The 15708-nt window shown below is 47.5% G+C and overlaps 1 protein-coding gene across 1 annotated transcript in view; it reads right to left on the bottom strand.

Annotated features, from left to right (window-relative positions):
• Positions 1–10087, bottom strand: part of CACNG2 (calcium voltage-gated channel auxiliary subunit gamma 2) — a 120263-nt gene extending 110176 nt beyond the window's left edge. The window contains exon 1 of the mRNA XM_043882500.1: positions 9866–10087. Coding sequence (XP_043738435.1) covers positions 9866–10076 — 211 coding nt within the window. The 5' untranslated portion in view covers positions 10077–10087. The remainder of the gene's footprint in view (positions 1–9865) is intronic.
• Between the last annotated feature and the right edge of the window lie 5621 nt (positions 10088–15708).

Here is a 15708-nt window from a genome sequence, read left to right as displayed (position 1 = left end):
GATAAACGTATGAGGATTTGGATTGAGAGAAAAGGTGATAGCTGCCCAGGAGGGAACAGGCTCGTGGTGGCTTATCAGCTTCCCGAAGCTTTCTGGCAGAGCTGTGGTCCCGAAGGTGTTCTGAGAGCATCCCAGGTTGCGGGGTGTGTGGGAATCCTCTGCGTGTTCTCAAGGGCCTTTCAGCCAGACCTCAGAGAGATGACTGTCAAGAGGAGTTTTTAAGTCTACCTCCCTCCCTGCAGCCTTCCCTGGTGGCACAGTGGTAAAGAATCTGCCTGCCAATGCAGAGACACAGGTTCGATTCCTGGGTTGGGGAAGATCCCCTGGAGTAGGACATGGCAACCCACTCCAGGATTCTTGCCTGGGAAATCCCATGGACAGAGGAACCTGGTGGGCTACAACCCATGGGGTCACAAAGCGCTGGAAGGACTGAGTGTGTGTGCACACAGACCACACACACACACACACACACACACACACACACCCCTCCCCTGATGGGAGGTCCCTGAGGGTAGGCACTGTTGCCTTAATCATTCACTCAACATTTAGCTCCTAAACACTCTTTGTGCCAAGGCTGACACACCCCCTGCTCACATTGCTCACAGGCTTCTAGAAGGACACAGAGTGTAAGCAAGTAAATGCTAAAAAGAAAAGTCAATGTTCAGGCGTTGAAGAAGGGAATACAATCAGGTAACAGGATGGTGGGCTACCTTAGATGGGATGGTCAGGAAGACGCCCCTAGAAGGAGAAGGTGATATTGATCAGAGACTTTTTGCATCCCTGTAGCCCCAGGGCCTAGCCCAGTAAAGGCTTGTATTGCTGGGAAGGCAGAGCCTTGAAGCACCTTGATTGTATTCAACACGTCGTTTACAATCTTCTCGGTGCCCCGTTCTCTCTGTTCACTAAAGCTAGCTTAGGGTGAGTCACCTGGTCTCTGCCAAGACCTCCTGCTGTGGTTGCCCTTCTCAGTTAAATTTCACCAGCTCTGCCGGACTGGGATCCCATCCATTAGGGTCACAACAGCCAGCGATCTCACGAATGAGCAAAGCCATCCCTTTCTTACCATCTCTCTGGGTCCCCTTTCCTTCCATGATGGAACACAAACTATTCCACGAGAGCCATTTCTGTCCCTGTGGGGTCCCATCTCCTCTGCCCCCCCAACACTCCCCAGTCCCAGCCTTCTATGCTCTAGCCCCACAGGACCGTTGGCCTGGCCGCTCAGGTGCCTGTGCTTCTGCACTTGCCATTTCTTCTGTCTGAGGTATGCTTCCTCCCCCAGCTAGCACATTCCCATGCATCCTTCTGAACCCTGTCATCCTTGGATCCCCTCCTCCCCAGTCTCTGTGCTCCCAGATTGCCCTGAGTTTAGGCTTCATGCTGCTTCATCATCATTGTCTGTTCACTGGTCTGTCTTCTCTTCTAGATTAGAAGTTCCTTGAGGGCAGATGGTGCTATTGCCTCTGTCCTAGCTGCTCACACAGTACCTAGCAAGGACTCAGGGAGCAGTTGTAGAGCAGAGATCAACAATCACCCTTTTCCTTGTCAAAAAATGTGCTTGTAAGACCACATACTTCTCCAAGCTGCTTCCTGAGTCATGGGACAGACGCTAAGGGCACTGGAGAAATCCCTTGGGCTCTCCCAACACTTTGCCTGCATTTCTCTCTGCCAGCAAGACAGCCATACCAACTTCCTTTGATTCCAAGGCACATATTTTAAATTTTAAGGTTTCTGAAATTAAAGTATGTTTTACAACCGGTGTTATATTAAACCTGTTTTCCCCTGCCCTGAAAGCTGTTTAAGTAGTTAGTTCATTTTTTATAACCAATGGCATCAGAACTGGGAGATCAGAGCCCTTTATACCCCCAGGAAAAAGGACCAGGGTCCTGGCGAGGGCAGAGAGCTCACTGGCGATCCCACAAGGGCTGACACGCATTCCTTGGCCTTGGGGAGCACAGTTCACATCTTTCTAGTCTCATTCCTATTTTCAAAAAGTCTGGAGGATTTAACTGAGCCTCATTCCAATTCCAGCTCAAATCCTCGATGATCCTAACTGATTGTTAGAGATGTCTCAGAGAAACTCAGGGAATCTCTCTGAGTTTGTGGGAGGGTGATAAGCCAAGGTGGCAGCAGGCTATGTCATATGTCTTGTGTGAAATGGAGTCATTCTGTAAGATGCCTGTTTTTTGGGATTTCCTGATGGGACTTGCCCGGAGGGTCCTGAGGGGAGGAGGTAGGTCTTATTCACTTCTGCTTCCCTGTGTCCACTGCAGGATTGGCACCTACCATCAACACCTCCACTAAGCATATTTTGAATTTCTTCGATTGGAGTTGAATCTATCTATTTCTTCCCTTCTCTGTGCTGTCATAAGTTTTCAGGCCAAAGAGACCACCACACTCAAATCTGGATGGGATTGGGAAAGTGAAGAAAGTGAAAGTCGCTCAGTCGTGTCTGACTCTTTGCAACCCCATAGGCTATACAGTCCATGGGATCCTCCAGGCCAGAATACTAGAGTGGGTAGCCATTCCCTTCTCCAGGGGATCTTCCCAAGCCACGATTGGAACCCAGGTCTCCCACATCGCAGGCAGATTCTTTACCAGCTGAGCCACAAGGGAAGCCACATTGGGAAGAGCATGACAAAGAGAAGGGAATGGTACTCTAATCCTCACAACTTTAGGGCAGGCATCATCAGCTCCCTTAGATAGATGGGGTGAAGGAGCTTCCGTCAGAATTAACTAGCTCAAGGTCACACAGCTTTTAAACAAGAAGCCAGAAGTCAAAGAGCAAAACTCTTTAACGAGACTAGCGAGGCTCCGCACTGTTGGATCCTCCTTCTGCAACCCCACCCCCCACTCCATCCAGCACCATCACCACCCCCATCCCATGTCCATCTGGACCCTCCAGCCAGCCTGGCCTCCTTCCAGGACTTTCCCCTTCTCTCCCTCACTGGTCTCTGCACTTGCTGCCCTCCAACCTGAGATGTTCCTTCCTCCTCTCTTCACCCAGCGACACATCCTTCAGACAGCAATTTACATCTCACTTCCTCAGGGGAGCCTTCTCTGATTAGACCTATCTTCATGTCATAGACTCACAGTCTTATGTGACTCCCCTTGAGAGCACTATCATAGTTGTAAAATACATACATATAAGAGACACAGGTTCTATCCCTGGGTTGGGACGATCCCCCGAAGGAAGGCATGACAATCCACTCCAGTATTTTTGCCTGGAGAATTCATGGACAGAGGAGCCTGGTGGGCTACGGTTCATAGAGTTGCAGAGGCAGACACAGCTGAAGTGAGTTAGCATACACGTGCATATGTATACACACACACACACACACACACACACACACACATATATGCATATATATTTGGGAGAGTCTTTGAAGTAGCATCTATCTCTTCCAGAAGGCTCTGAGGGCAATGACCCTGAAGGGAGCTGCTGCCGACCATGACACCTACCCTTAGCCCAGCACCTGGCAAGTGCAGATAGATGACAAGTTGCAGGGACTCATCAAAGATTTAACCAATAAAATAAATGAATGAAGGGATTGCTTAATTTGTCACTGTAAACTAACCTGGAAACTTAAAACATATTTCATCTGTATATGGGAGATTTTTTTTTTTATATTCAAGTCTAAAAGTGACCATTGAATTCTGAACTATTTAACAATCTCCTGCATTATCAGTCTGAGTACATATAGCTTCCTCCCCCACTGACCCGAAAGCTAACACTCATGGGAAGCTCACCCCGAGGACCTGTGTGACAGACGCTTTGGATGATGAACAGAGAGGAAAGCGTGGCCAGTGTCTATTTAGAGGATGTTCGCCCCCCAGCACTTCCTGCTCAGGCATTTATTTTCTCTCCAAACACTTTCTTTTTTATTATATTTCTTTGTTATTGCCCCTTGTATGTTGAAACTCTCTCCCACTCCCTCTCCTTCCCTCTCTCCCCCTTCATTCTGTGTTGACTCTATTATTTATTTTCAGAATGTAAAAAAAAAAAAGATGTTTCAGTCACCATCACCACTAGTGTGAAATTTAAAGGACAGTCCTTTGATGATGGGAAGTGACCGCTGTTCCTCAATGCCCACCCTGTAGCAGGCAGTGGTGGCTTCTTCATTTGCCAGCTAAGATAGGTTGATGTCTCGTGCTATGATACTTGCTGTGGTTACAGCAACAGGCAGAACAAAGATCCCTGCCCTCGTGGGGCTGACAGTCTAGTGGTGCAGATAGATGACAAGTAGTATGAGTAAATGTCATAGTGTGCTAGAAGGTGGGACATAGTCTGCGAAAAAAGTAAAATAATAGAGCCATCAGTACAGTGTATGAGGTTGTTGACTGTAATTTTATACCAGGTGGTCAGGAAAGAAAGTGACAGACATTCGTGGGCTTCATTCCCACCAGCTACCCTGCGAGAAGGCTGTTAGCCTTCCTGTTTGTGGAAAGGGAAACTGAGCCTTGGAGGAGTAAAATGACTTGCTTCAAATTGCACAGCTCAGAAGGCTGCAGCACTTGGAGTGAACCCAGGTCTGTGTGGCTGCAAAATTGTGTCAACTGTATCACACACCACAAAGCTGCCTCTGAAAACTTCCATCACTTCAGGGGACATAAATTTGCCAGTTTCTGAAAAATGCTGGCCAATATAAAACCCACGGAGAGTTTACACTGAGACACTTCCAAAGTAAAAGGGAGAAACCAAAGAAGCATGTGGTGGGTCCGGCCTGAAGTTTAGCGTTGCGTCTCCTTCGCCTTGTGGCAGTGAGGGGATTAGGACAGAGCTGTCACCTTGGAAGGTGCGGGCAGCCGGAAGGAGTAGCATGTCAGGGAGTCAGCAGGTCAGAACTCCGGTGTCCTGACATACTTGGGTTTGGCGCTCAACGAGGATACTCAGTGGGATGCAGACAGAATAGAATCAGCTGCCGGCTATGAATGTGAACACAAGGCCACAGAGGCCAGAGTCTGTGCATAGAGCTCTCTGGAGTTTCCAGGATGAAAACAAGAGGCCTGGATTCAAGTTCTGGCTCTGCCCGTGTGGTGCGGTATTAGACCTGGCACCTATAAAGTGAGGGCAGGAGGGCAGTGTGAATGGGCTGGGATTTGCAGGGCTGGTTCCTCAGTAAAGGAGTGAGGCTTGTCTTACAAGGTGAGAAGGGATAGGAATGTGAGACCTGCCTCTATGGAAAACTGCTTATCAGAACCTAAGAGCTTGGGCAAAGTTCTTGAGGTCTAGGGAACTGGGTGAAGTATGATAAAGAATTCTGGGGAAGGTTTTGGGGAAGCTACATAGCGATGGTCTCTGATGACTGCTCTCTGCCCAAAGTGTCTGTTCTGGTGAGTATTAGGATCAAACTAGGCTTTCGCATACCTTAAACAGAAAAGGGAAGAAAATCAATGGGTTATTTTTTTCTTCCCTGTAGAGACTGAGTGTACTGACAATTTTTCTTTAGCTAATTAGGAACTGTGCAACCCAATGACTGACTCCTTTTGAATGTTCTTATTTTACAACAATGAATTCATGACTCATTATTAGTCTTTTAAAAAAAGAAATCCCATGACCTATATGGGAAAAAAAATCTGAAGAAGACTGGATATATGTGTATGTATAACTGAATCACTTTGCTGTATGCCTGAAACTAACACAGCATTGTAAATCAACTACACTACAATATTACATAAAAATTAAATAGAAAAGAAATTCTAGGAAGAGTAAACAAGTCATTCTGGTTTCCTCACCCCTTTCCCTCTCTTCCTCTCTCTCAATAACTTGCCACATGTCCTTATGATTTCTGAATTAATTTCAATAATTTTAAGAATTTCTGCATCAATCCATTGATACATATTTTTACTGTACCAACTGTGTGCAAAGTACCTAGAAGGTCAAAATATCTTAGGAATTATGGAGTGATATGTACACAGTATGTAGGCCCATTAGCAACTTCTAAACTCAAGTCTTCTACCCTTAAAGGCAAAAGTGTCCAAGAAAGGCAGCTGGCATTCCTAAAATAAAAGAGATATACTTTCCTTCTGTGGAACAAGAGAGCCGTGGCTGAACCCAGCGTGGGGCACTCACCACCTTGCAGGCCAAGCAAACGTTATGAAATTATGAACTTGGAAAAAATAGTTCAAGAAAACCCAGAGACTTCTTAGGCAGAGAGAATGGGGATGTAGAATGGACGGTGGAGCCCCTGGGAGTAAGCAGCTTGAGGAGGAGAAGAGAGGAAGAGAAGCTCAGAAATTCAGCAGAGGGAACCGAACAGTCTGGATGGAGAGAAAGATTACTGCTCTGCCTCACAGCAAGGAAAAGGATGAGAGAGGGAGCGGGAAGGACGGGGCATTTCTGTTAGGACCACAGTGTACTGTTGCTAGGACTCTGCAGGACTGGGAATCCTCTGCAGGACTGGGAATCCTCTGGGGGAGACATGGAGCCCAGACAGAGGGGAGAAAGGTACAGAAGAGAACAAATGCAAAGAGTGAATTTCTTGCTGCCCCTGGAGACGATGACTCCTTTTGGTGACAACAGAGGTTAATATCCTGAGCAGCAAGTCACCGCGTGGCCCAGAGACAGCATGCGTGGAACAAGCTGTTTTAGTGTCCTGTTGTAGATTTTATTGAATTCTTCTCTGAAAGGGCCAATTCATCTCTCCATTTCGAGGCTTTTAAAACAACTTTCCTGAAAAGTTCAAGAACTTCTTGTATCACTCTCCATTTATGTGGGATCCATGAGCAGACAGACCTGTCCCCGATGCCCTCAAATCCCAGTAAGGACACTAGCTTGCCAAGGGTCTTAAGTTCACACACAGGGACACTCCTGCTGCTCACTCTGCAGAGGGCGAAAAGAAAGGCTGTGATTTCTTCTCGATTCCTCTCCCTCTCCCGCTGTGTCAGCCCCTAACAGGTGGTCCTGTCCCCTTCTCATGCCTCAACAGACAAATTCATTTCAAAAACAGTCATGGATGCAAGGAAATGTTTTCTGATTCTTATTTTCACCAAGAAGTGAACAGAAAAAAGTCATCTCTGGGGACAAAAAGCCTTAATGTAAACCAGATAGCCAAAGAGACCGGAAGAAGATAGGAGGCGGTTTTTCATCTGGAGTCATTAGCAGCATCCTGGGGAGAAGACTAGAAATCTGTTCACAACTTTCTGGGTACGAGTAGGAAACATAACAAAGGGGTGATGGGAAACCTTTTCTGAAAGTACAGTTTCTCACCAAAAACAGAGGTTGGGAAAACCAGACAACTTGGTTTTCATACAGGCTGATCCTATTTGGAATGCTCAAAACAGCAAGCACACGAATGCTCCACCAGAACCAACTATGCCAACCTGCAGAAATAAGTGCACTTATAATCTTTGGAAATCAGTGCAGTTTTTGAGAATATGTATCTTTAACACCTTCAAACCACATCCTAAGTGGCCAAGGCCCAGCTTCCTAAGAGGGGGGTGCAGTGTCTCAGGCCTACAAAACCGCATATGGACAGAGGTTTTGGAAATTAAAGGCCAGGTTGAACTGGAGCCCTGAGTATCAACCCTTCCTGCCTGGGCTACAAATGGAAAAGGAACAGCAATCCCTAAGGCAACTTGGGCCAGCCCCCAACCCGCCAGTGTCTGGAGGCCTCAATCCTGGGGAGAAAAGCCAAACCCAGGGCTTCTGGGAGCTTCACACAATCCTTGGGACATGTTGCAATACTAACCCTTTTAGGGATGATCCTGGGAGTGAGGTGGGGTTACAGCTTGGAGAGAAAGTTGAAGGGGGTGGGCACTACATTTGGGGATGTGGACACCAAACAGATGGAACTTTAATGAAAATACTTAAGCCTTTTAACGCACAAGTTATCCAAAGCCACATCTAGTCCTCTTCCCTTATATGTTTAAAAGATCACAGTATTAAGAATTTTCAAACAAAATCCTGATAAAGTATATTTATTCCAAGTCACCAATGTCTGGGAATATTTCTTCTAAAACCATGTCCTGTCTTTAATCTCTCAGCTGTATATCTTCGTCCATCTAACTAAAATCCAAGCAAGGCAAATTGCTTCTATGATCGTTTCCCTAAAGCAACCTTCATTCACTTTGCTTTTCTTCTTAAAGTCTGCCATAAATGTTTAATTAAATGGAAGTCTTTCCACTGTTAATGACTAGCTGCATGAAAGGCTATTCATTTTTTGAAGGAGGGGTGTGTTTAAAACAGTGCCTATTAATTTCCCGATATTGATTCTCTGGCTGGGGAAGAGCATATAGTATTCAGCATAGAGCTCCTCTGCAGACTATGTTCAAGGCAGCGGTTTGGATTGAGAACGGGCACCAAATGCAGTATGCGTCAAATAGACCATCGCTCAATGAAGTCACTTAGCTATTCAAAACATGTTCAGCCATCACTCAACCATTTGCACCAAGATTGTTGGGAGGGGGGGCACGGAATTGGTGCTCTTTCCCCAGGCATAATCATTTCCCAAAGAGCAGCTTTTGCTCAGTTTGGATTGGACTCTGGGGCCACATCAGTTCTCTTCCTCTTAGTCCGTTTCCCTCTCTTCTCTCCTGTCTCCTGGCTTCAACTGCCTGCACCACCATCCCATGTTGAGCTTAACAAACAATCCTGCAGTCCCCGCTTCCCGACGCTGCTCAAACGGCCTCCGTATTGGTTCATATCAGAAGCAAAGCACATCAGCTTTTCGTTCCACCCAGAAACATGTATCTCTCTGAGTATGTCTTTCTACGGGTGGCTGTAGCTTATACACACAGACACAGATAGCCACTCACATGCAGCCCCCTATATTAAAGTCTGTTGCTAAATGCAGGTTGTATGACCTGCAGGAGTTTCCTGCCCCCCTCCCTGTGTTTATTAATGTGTCTCAGAAGCACATGCTTTCATCCATACCCTGATCTCCCAGCCTTTCCTCTGTGGGACTGCTTTGCCCACAGCACATACACGGGCACACATGTCCCAGTGACCCTGCAAGATCAAGGTAAACAGCTGACACCACCCCCCCCCCCACAGCTCCCTCTTGTCCCCCCACAACCTCCCCATGCTCTCGCTTCCCTCCCGGCCTCCCCGCACAATGTCTGATTCCCAAGCTGGCTGCAATGCTGACTCTACACGCTTCTGGATAACAGACATGTCACTCTGCGTGGAAGTGAATTGGTTCTCAGCCTAACCTGCAAGTGAATTGCTGCTTATTAGAACTTGGGTTTGTTTCCTGTGAGAGACGTATGTATTTTTAGACTTTGTAAACGTTCAAACACACATACACAGAAGCCAGTCGCCTCGAACGATATGTGTGGCTCATAGACATTACGAAATGCTCTTGAACTCAGCTTGCGATCCTGGAATAATTAGGATTTACCAAATAAGGCGTCTTAGAAATAACAGCTTTTTTCAAAAAAAAGGAGATTTGCGGGTGATGATGTGTCTTGGACTTTTGGGGAGTAAGGGGAGGAGGAGGGGAAAGGAAGAACATTTTGGAATTCTTCATTACGAAAAGAGGAGCAATGTTGAGAGAGGCAATTGTTTTTTTAATCCCCTCAGAGGTGGGCATACTACATCAAAAGGCAAATCCTAATGATTCCAAAGCAGGTGGAGCACATTTGACTTTTTAAAAACAATCTCTTGTTGTTGTTTTCATCATATCATAGATTATTCCAATGAAGAAGGTTGAGGGAAGGGGGGTGGTGGAGGCTGGAGAGTTGAGTATGGTTTTTGCTTATTGATTTTCTTGCCTCTGAAACTCACCCAACCAGCCTTGATCTGTGGTGGAAGGAGTGAAGTAAGAAAATGGTGGAATGTAAAGGGGACTTATTTGGAGGCGGGTGGGGAAGGGGGAGTGAAAAGGGGAGGGGGGTGGGGAGGGGGAGGAGATGGGAAATCAAATACCTTCTAGGCAGCAGGTTCTCCATAATCCAGAATGGGTCATAACTTCCTCGTTCTTTTTGCTGGTTTCATTCTCACTGACACTTTTGGTCTTGCAAACCCCTCTGGAGTAGAGCCAATAGTCGGTTCCCACAGCAATGGTCATCAGACTGAAGGCAGCGAAAGCACCAACCGTGGTTAAAAGCATTTGAACACCTCGATCAAACAGCCCCATAATTCTTCATTATATAAACACCCAACTGACTTCGGGTTCTCGGGAGAGTGTGTGTGAAGGTGCGAGTACTAAAGCAAAAAATAAAAATAATTCCACTAGTAATATAATGGATATATGTGTGAACAGAGGATGTGGAGAGATATTAAAAAAGGGAGGTAAGAAAAGCTCACGGAAAAGAGTGTAAATTATAAAGATCACACGGGAGGAGAGGCTTGCCTTTTGAGATCAGAAACTGTTCCAGTTGCAGTGATTAAAAAAAAAAAGAAAGAAAAAATAAAAAGACACCCCCCACCCCCCCAAGTGAGATGCCTTAATCTCTTTTCCTAAAATTCTGGTCTCCAGTTTCCATATGTGATAGCTAATTTGGAGATGGCTTCCACAGTGAACCAGGGAACAGCCGCATTCTCAACACAATCTCTCATGGTCGGGACCTAGACAGTTAGAGATTGTAGAAGCCGAGATGCAACCTTCCGTCTTCGCTCTCGGCTCTGCGGCCTGCGCCATGAAAATCCTTTGCTTCGCCAGTTCTCTTCCTTGGGGGGTCTCGGGAGCTTTCGTTTCAAACCAGACTTCCCAGTATTCTGTAAGCCCTTGATCTCAGCTGAACAGGTGCGGGGGTCTCGCCTTCCATGGTTTTGCCCCGGCAGCGGCAGCGGCAGCAGCAGGGCGGGCAGGCGCGGCGGCGGCGGCGGCGGCGGCAGGACGAGCGGCGGCGGCGGTTATTGTTGTTGGTGGCGGTGGTAGTGTTGGCGAAGTGGGGGAGGGAGGGGGTTTCTCCCGGAGAATCGAGGCGGGTTTCCCTCCCCCTATCTGCAAAGCTCCTGGAAACAGGGGAGCCGGCGTCTTGCTGCAGGATGGGCCGCCCGCCTGCCCCCCCACCCCACTCCCGGCCGGCTCGGCCCCCGGAGGAGGCGCTCCCACCTACTGCATTACCGGGTGGTGCTGAACTGGACAGCTCCTCGCGCCGCCCGCTTCGCGCGCTCCCCGGCTCCCAGGGCGGCCCGCCAGGAGGGGGGCGCGGGCCGGAATCCTCCCTGCCCTCGGGGGCAGCAAGGCCGGGGCAGAGCGGGGGCTGCCTTTTCCTCTTTTCACCCCGCTCCCAAAATCCTGAAACGAGCGCTCTCCTGGGCTCCCGGAGCTTAGAGAAGGCGTAGCTAGAGATAGCTCTGCTCCCTCTCCCTCTCTCTCTCTCTCACACTCTCTCCCTTTCCCTCCCCCCTCGGTGTTTCTTCCAGCTCAGCCTCCTTCTCATTCCATCTCTACGTGCCCAGAGCTTCAAATACAATCCTCCCATCACAATCAGAGGGGCACAAAACTTCAACCAGCCGGTTCTTTGCCTGGAAGCCCTGAAAATATAGCCTGGATGGGTAATTACAAACACGGTCTCTATGTGTTTTTTAAATCGTCGCTTGCACTTTGCCGTTTGGGGGATCTGTTTTGTTTTGTTAGCGGTGTCTCCTTTTGGTTGTTTCTCTTTCTTCTCTGTCTCTTTCTGGCTAACAGGGGATGTGCAGTGCACTGTGTGTGTCTCTCTGTAGTTTTCTGTAAAAATCCTGAATCTTGCTCCTACAAGCAGACATTTTGGAAAGAATATTCATGGAAAAGGGTGCTAAAGGGTGACTGGCGGCTAGAGCTTGGGCAACGATTTTCATCTCAAGGATAAATATGTTCGCAGGGGACATGGGTGAAATGTGAATCCTTCTAAGTTTCCCATGTCATTTGTAAACTGGGTGGGAAGAGATAAAATCTCCCTGCTGTGAATACGGAAACACATTATAACTCTCCCCATTTCCTCAGCAGAACTGTTATCTTGGGTTAATTACAGCATCATCTCTTGTTTCTATATGTGCAAGTTTTCCTTAATGTGACCCTTGGAAAAAGAAGCCATCAGATTCCTGCTGGTAGTGATTATGTTTCTCTCTGATCAGTTTCCTAGTTAGGGGAGGGAGAGCACATGAGGCATGATGTAGATGCAGTTTTAATTTGTCGGGGGAGGAGCCTAGAGAGAGTTGTGCCTGCCTCTGATGGGTCAGTGGGGTTAGAGATGTTTCCATTTCATATCTCACCTATTCTGTACTTTGTTTTCTGTTCTTCCGTTTTTGTCTGGAGATAATTTGCTTGACAATTTCTCAGTGATCTGGTGATTATCAAAGAGTATACAAAAGATGACTGAACTCAAAACAGACTTTCTTGGGTATTGTCTGATGCTTTTCCCTTTGCCCAGAATTGTTGTGCAGATATGGCCAGTACCGTAGAGGCGAGGGGGAGGGGGGCAGTATAGAAAAACTACCTGTTTCTCCATCCTCCATAAAATGTCCTTCTCTCACTCTCTCTTCCCGTCTCAGAAGGAAAGGACTCCTATGATGGGTAGTCACTGGGCTCCTGTCCCCTTGAAGAGGGTCCTGGTGTCTGGAGAACAGGACCAAGATTTCAGCTACCTCTGCTAAGATACCTTTAGGGTATAGCCCAAACTACTTTTTTGAGCTGAGGATTCTCCATTTGGTTTCTTGCCCTTTGGTTGGGGATGGGAATTGGGATGGGAGAGGCACTGGTATGCTGACCTCACTCAGCAGGGAGTCTAGCAAGTTCAGCCAGTGGTTCAAGTGAGTGATTTCCTTGGCTCCCTTCCTTCAGGAAAAAGTGAGGGGCAAGTAGGAAATCCTTTTCAACAGGCTAGGCCTTTCGAGGGGAGTGGAGGGAGGTGTGGGTATAGCCACAGGAACCTGAGAGGCTTGCTCTCACTTACTCCCCTCATTTTGGTTGCTTTTGACCTAAGAAGTCCCTTCAAACTGGAGATAGACCCCTTCTTCTTACCGCTCCCCCATTCTTTTCAGATCAACCCTTGAATCTCTTGCTCAAACAGAATTAGTAACAGAGGCTCAAAAGCTTCTGTTTATCCACAGAAGGAGCTAACATCTTAGCCACTGACAGTGGCTGCAGCTTTAGAAACATTTGATTAATCTTCTAGCCAGATAATCATTGAGTCGGGAGGTGAAAGGGGACAGAACAGCTTTAGGTTGATGGTGTGGAGGGAACTGACACTTCTGGAGACAGAACACCCTGGGAGCAATGCTAGCCTCTGCTACTTGGTAACTGCATGATCCAAACAAGGCGGCTTCCTAGAGCCTCAGTTTCACCATATGCGAAATGAGCACATTAAGTTGTTCCCAGTTACAGCTGCCACCCTGCTCAGATTCTACCATCCCATTTGTAACACTTTATTTAGTGCCTGTGTCAGCTCTCCCACTGACCTGTGAACACTTTGAGGTCAATAGCTGTGCCTTGTTCCCCATCATATCTTTGGCATCTAGTGCAGGGCTTGATACTTAATAGATACTTGATAAATAAAGGCTAAGTGATACCAGCGATACTACTGATCATTAGTAGGCATTCAGTAAACGTGGCTTGACTCTCATTAATCCTCCCCCCACCCCGTTTACATTCAGATTGGTCTCCAGCTTCTTCTTCCATCTAACTCATGTACCACTCCCCTCCTTGCTCCCGTTAACCTAGTCCTAGTCCAGAGGTCCCTCCTGCAGACAAGGCAAGGCTACCCAGGAAGACCTGGCTTGGTGCAAACCCCGGGAGATGCTTTGGATCCACCACGCACACACACTTAGCAGCTGCTGAATGGATGCTCTTAGGGGAGCAGCTTTGTAAGCCTGCAGTTGGTGACTTGGTGAGGGCTTAGAGGAAATTAGCTGAAATGCCATAGGCCTATTTTGAGCTCCTTTTTTGATGGAGTGGAAATAACATGGGATTTGGGCACAGCAGACCTGGCCTTGAAGCACAAGGCTGCTATTTCCTCATTGTATGACCTTGGGCAGGCACTTAACCTCTCTGGAAATCTCTCTTCATCTGTCCAGGAGGACCACTGGCAGGGGCCTTACAGGGTGGCTGTTAGTGTTACATGTAAATAGCATGACCATAGCTAACAGGCCAGGCACTGATCTAAGCTGAGGCCCAGAACAATCCTATGATAAAGGAACCATTTTACAGATGAGGAACCTGAGTCACATAATGGTTTAAGTATCTAGCCTGAGGTTGTGAGTGACAGTGAGTGAGTGGCAGAACTGAGAGTCTAACCTAGTACCAGGCAGAGGGCCTAGATCTTAACTTCTGTGTCTTGACTCAAGATATAAGCTTTCTGAATAAGGATATCACACCAAGGCTATTTGCTTCTCAACTAAAGATTTGGCAAGGATTTAAGGGAGTAACTTCTAGGTGCCAGGTGTTTTCACACAATTTCTCACACTTGCCATTCCAACAACCCTGCAAATGCCTATCACTATCTTACCTTACACGTGAGGAAACAGAAAGTCAGAGAGGTCGTAAGTCAAGTCCCAAGGTCACATGTCAAATTAAGTGGAAGAGTAGAGATTTGAACATGTTGCACTGCTTCAAATTCTGCTAGATCCAAGTCCCATAGTTACTCATTTGTTCATCTGTTCATTCAACAAATCAAGTACCTACTATGTGTCAGGTATGTATAGTAGATTTCCTGGACAAGTTGAGCAGGACAGACATGATCCCTTCCTCCAAGTACCTGAAGACAAGCAGAAGGGGCAGACAGGGGAGGAAGAAACACGCGGAAGGGAAGAGGAAGTCAGGTGAGGGATGCTGTGGGGCCATGGAGCAGGGAGACTAAACCCAACCTAGCGGGTGCAGAACATCCTCCTGGGAGGACAGGATATTTAAATTGAGACTAACTCAAAGTCAGATAGGCCGAGATGGGAGTGGGAGGGTGCAGGGGAGCTGAGAAGAGGAAGGGCATTCCAGACTGAGGAAACAGCATATGCCAAGGTGCAGAAGTGTGTGCAGGTGGGAAAAGAGTATTGGCTAGTTTTAGGGAAAAGATGCCGAGTGATTTAAAGACCATGATGGGGAATGTTTTAGGCTAAGAGCCTATAGGACTTCCCTGGTGGCTCAGACGGTAAAGCGTCTTGCTTACAACCGGGAGACCTGGGTTCTATCCCTGGGTTGGGAAGATCCTCTGGAGAAAGAACTGGCAACCCACTCCAGTGATCTTGCCTGGAAAATCCCACGGACGGAGGAGCCTGGTAGGCTACATCCATGGGGTTGCAGAGTCGGACACGGCTTCACTTTCACTGGAGGCCATGGAAATTTGGCTGAAGCATAAGAAGCCACTCTGAGGAGGCTGGTGGGGTAGGAAGTGTGAGAAGCAAACCTGGAGGCAGGCAGACAGCAGGGCAACTATTGCTGGGATCCAAGCAAGAGATGATGGTGGCCTGGACCAGGAAGTGGCAATGGGGAAAAAAGAAATGAGGGTTTTGGGGGTGTTGGGGAGAAAACCGATGAATATTGGCATACACAACTGAGATGCGTTACTTTGAGGGAAAAGCAGGTTGGAGCTTGAGGGGGCTGTGGCGAGCAGGGGAGACTGAGAAGTCTGCTTTGGTCACGTGCACAGTTTTGCGTCATACTACCGCCTCTTCACTCCTGCTCCCGTTCTATCTCTTATCAGCATGTGAATGAACTAATCAGGAATGGAAATCATTCATTCAATTACATTCTACCCTCACTAGAACGAAGCCTCACGAAGGCAGGAATTTCAGTCTGCTGTGTTCTCCTTGTATTGATATTTCCAACACTCAGAACTGTGCCTAGCACA

The sequence above is a fragment of the Cervus elaphus genome, chromosome 22 (genome assembly GCF_910594005.1).
Source record: "Cervus elaphus chromosome 22, mCerEla1.1, whole genome shotgun sequence".
Classification (NCBI taxonomy): domain Eukaryota; kingdom Metazoa; phylum Chordata; class Mammalia; order Artiodactyla; family Cervidae; genus Cervus; species Cervus elaphus.
Note: the sequence above shows the minus strand (reverse complement) of the source record. Positions and strands in the feature narration are given on the sequence as shown.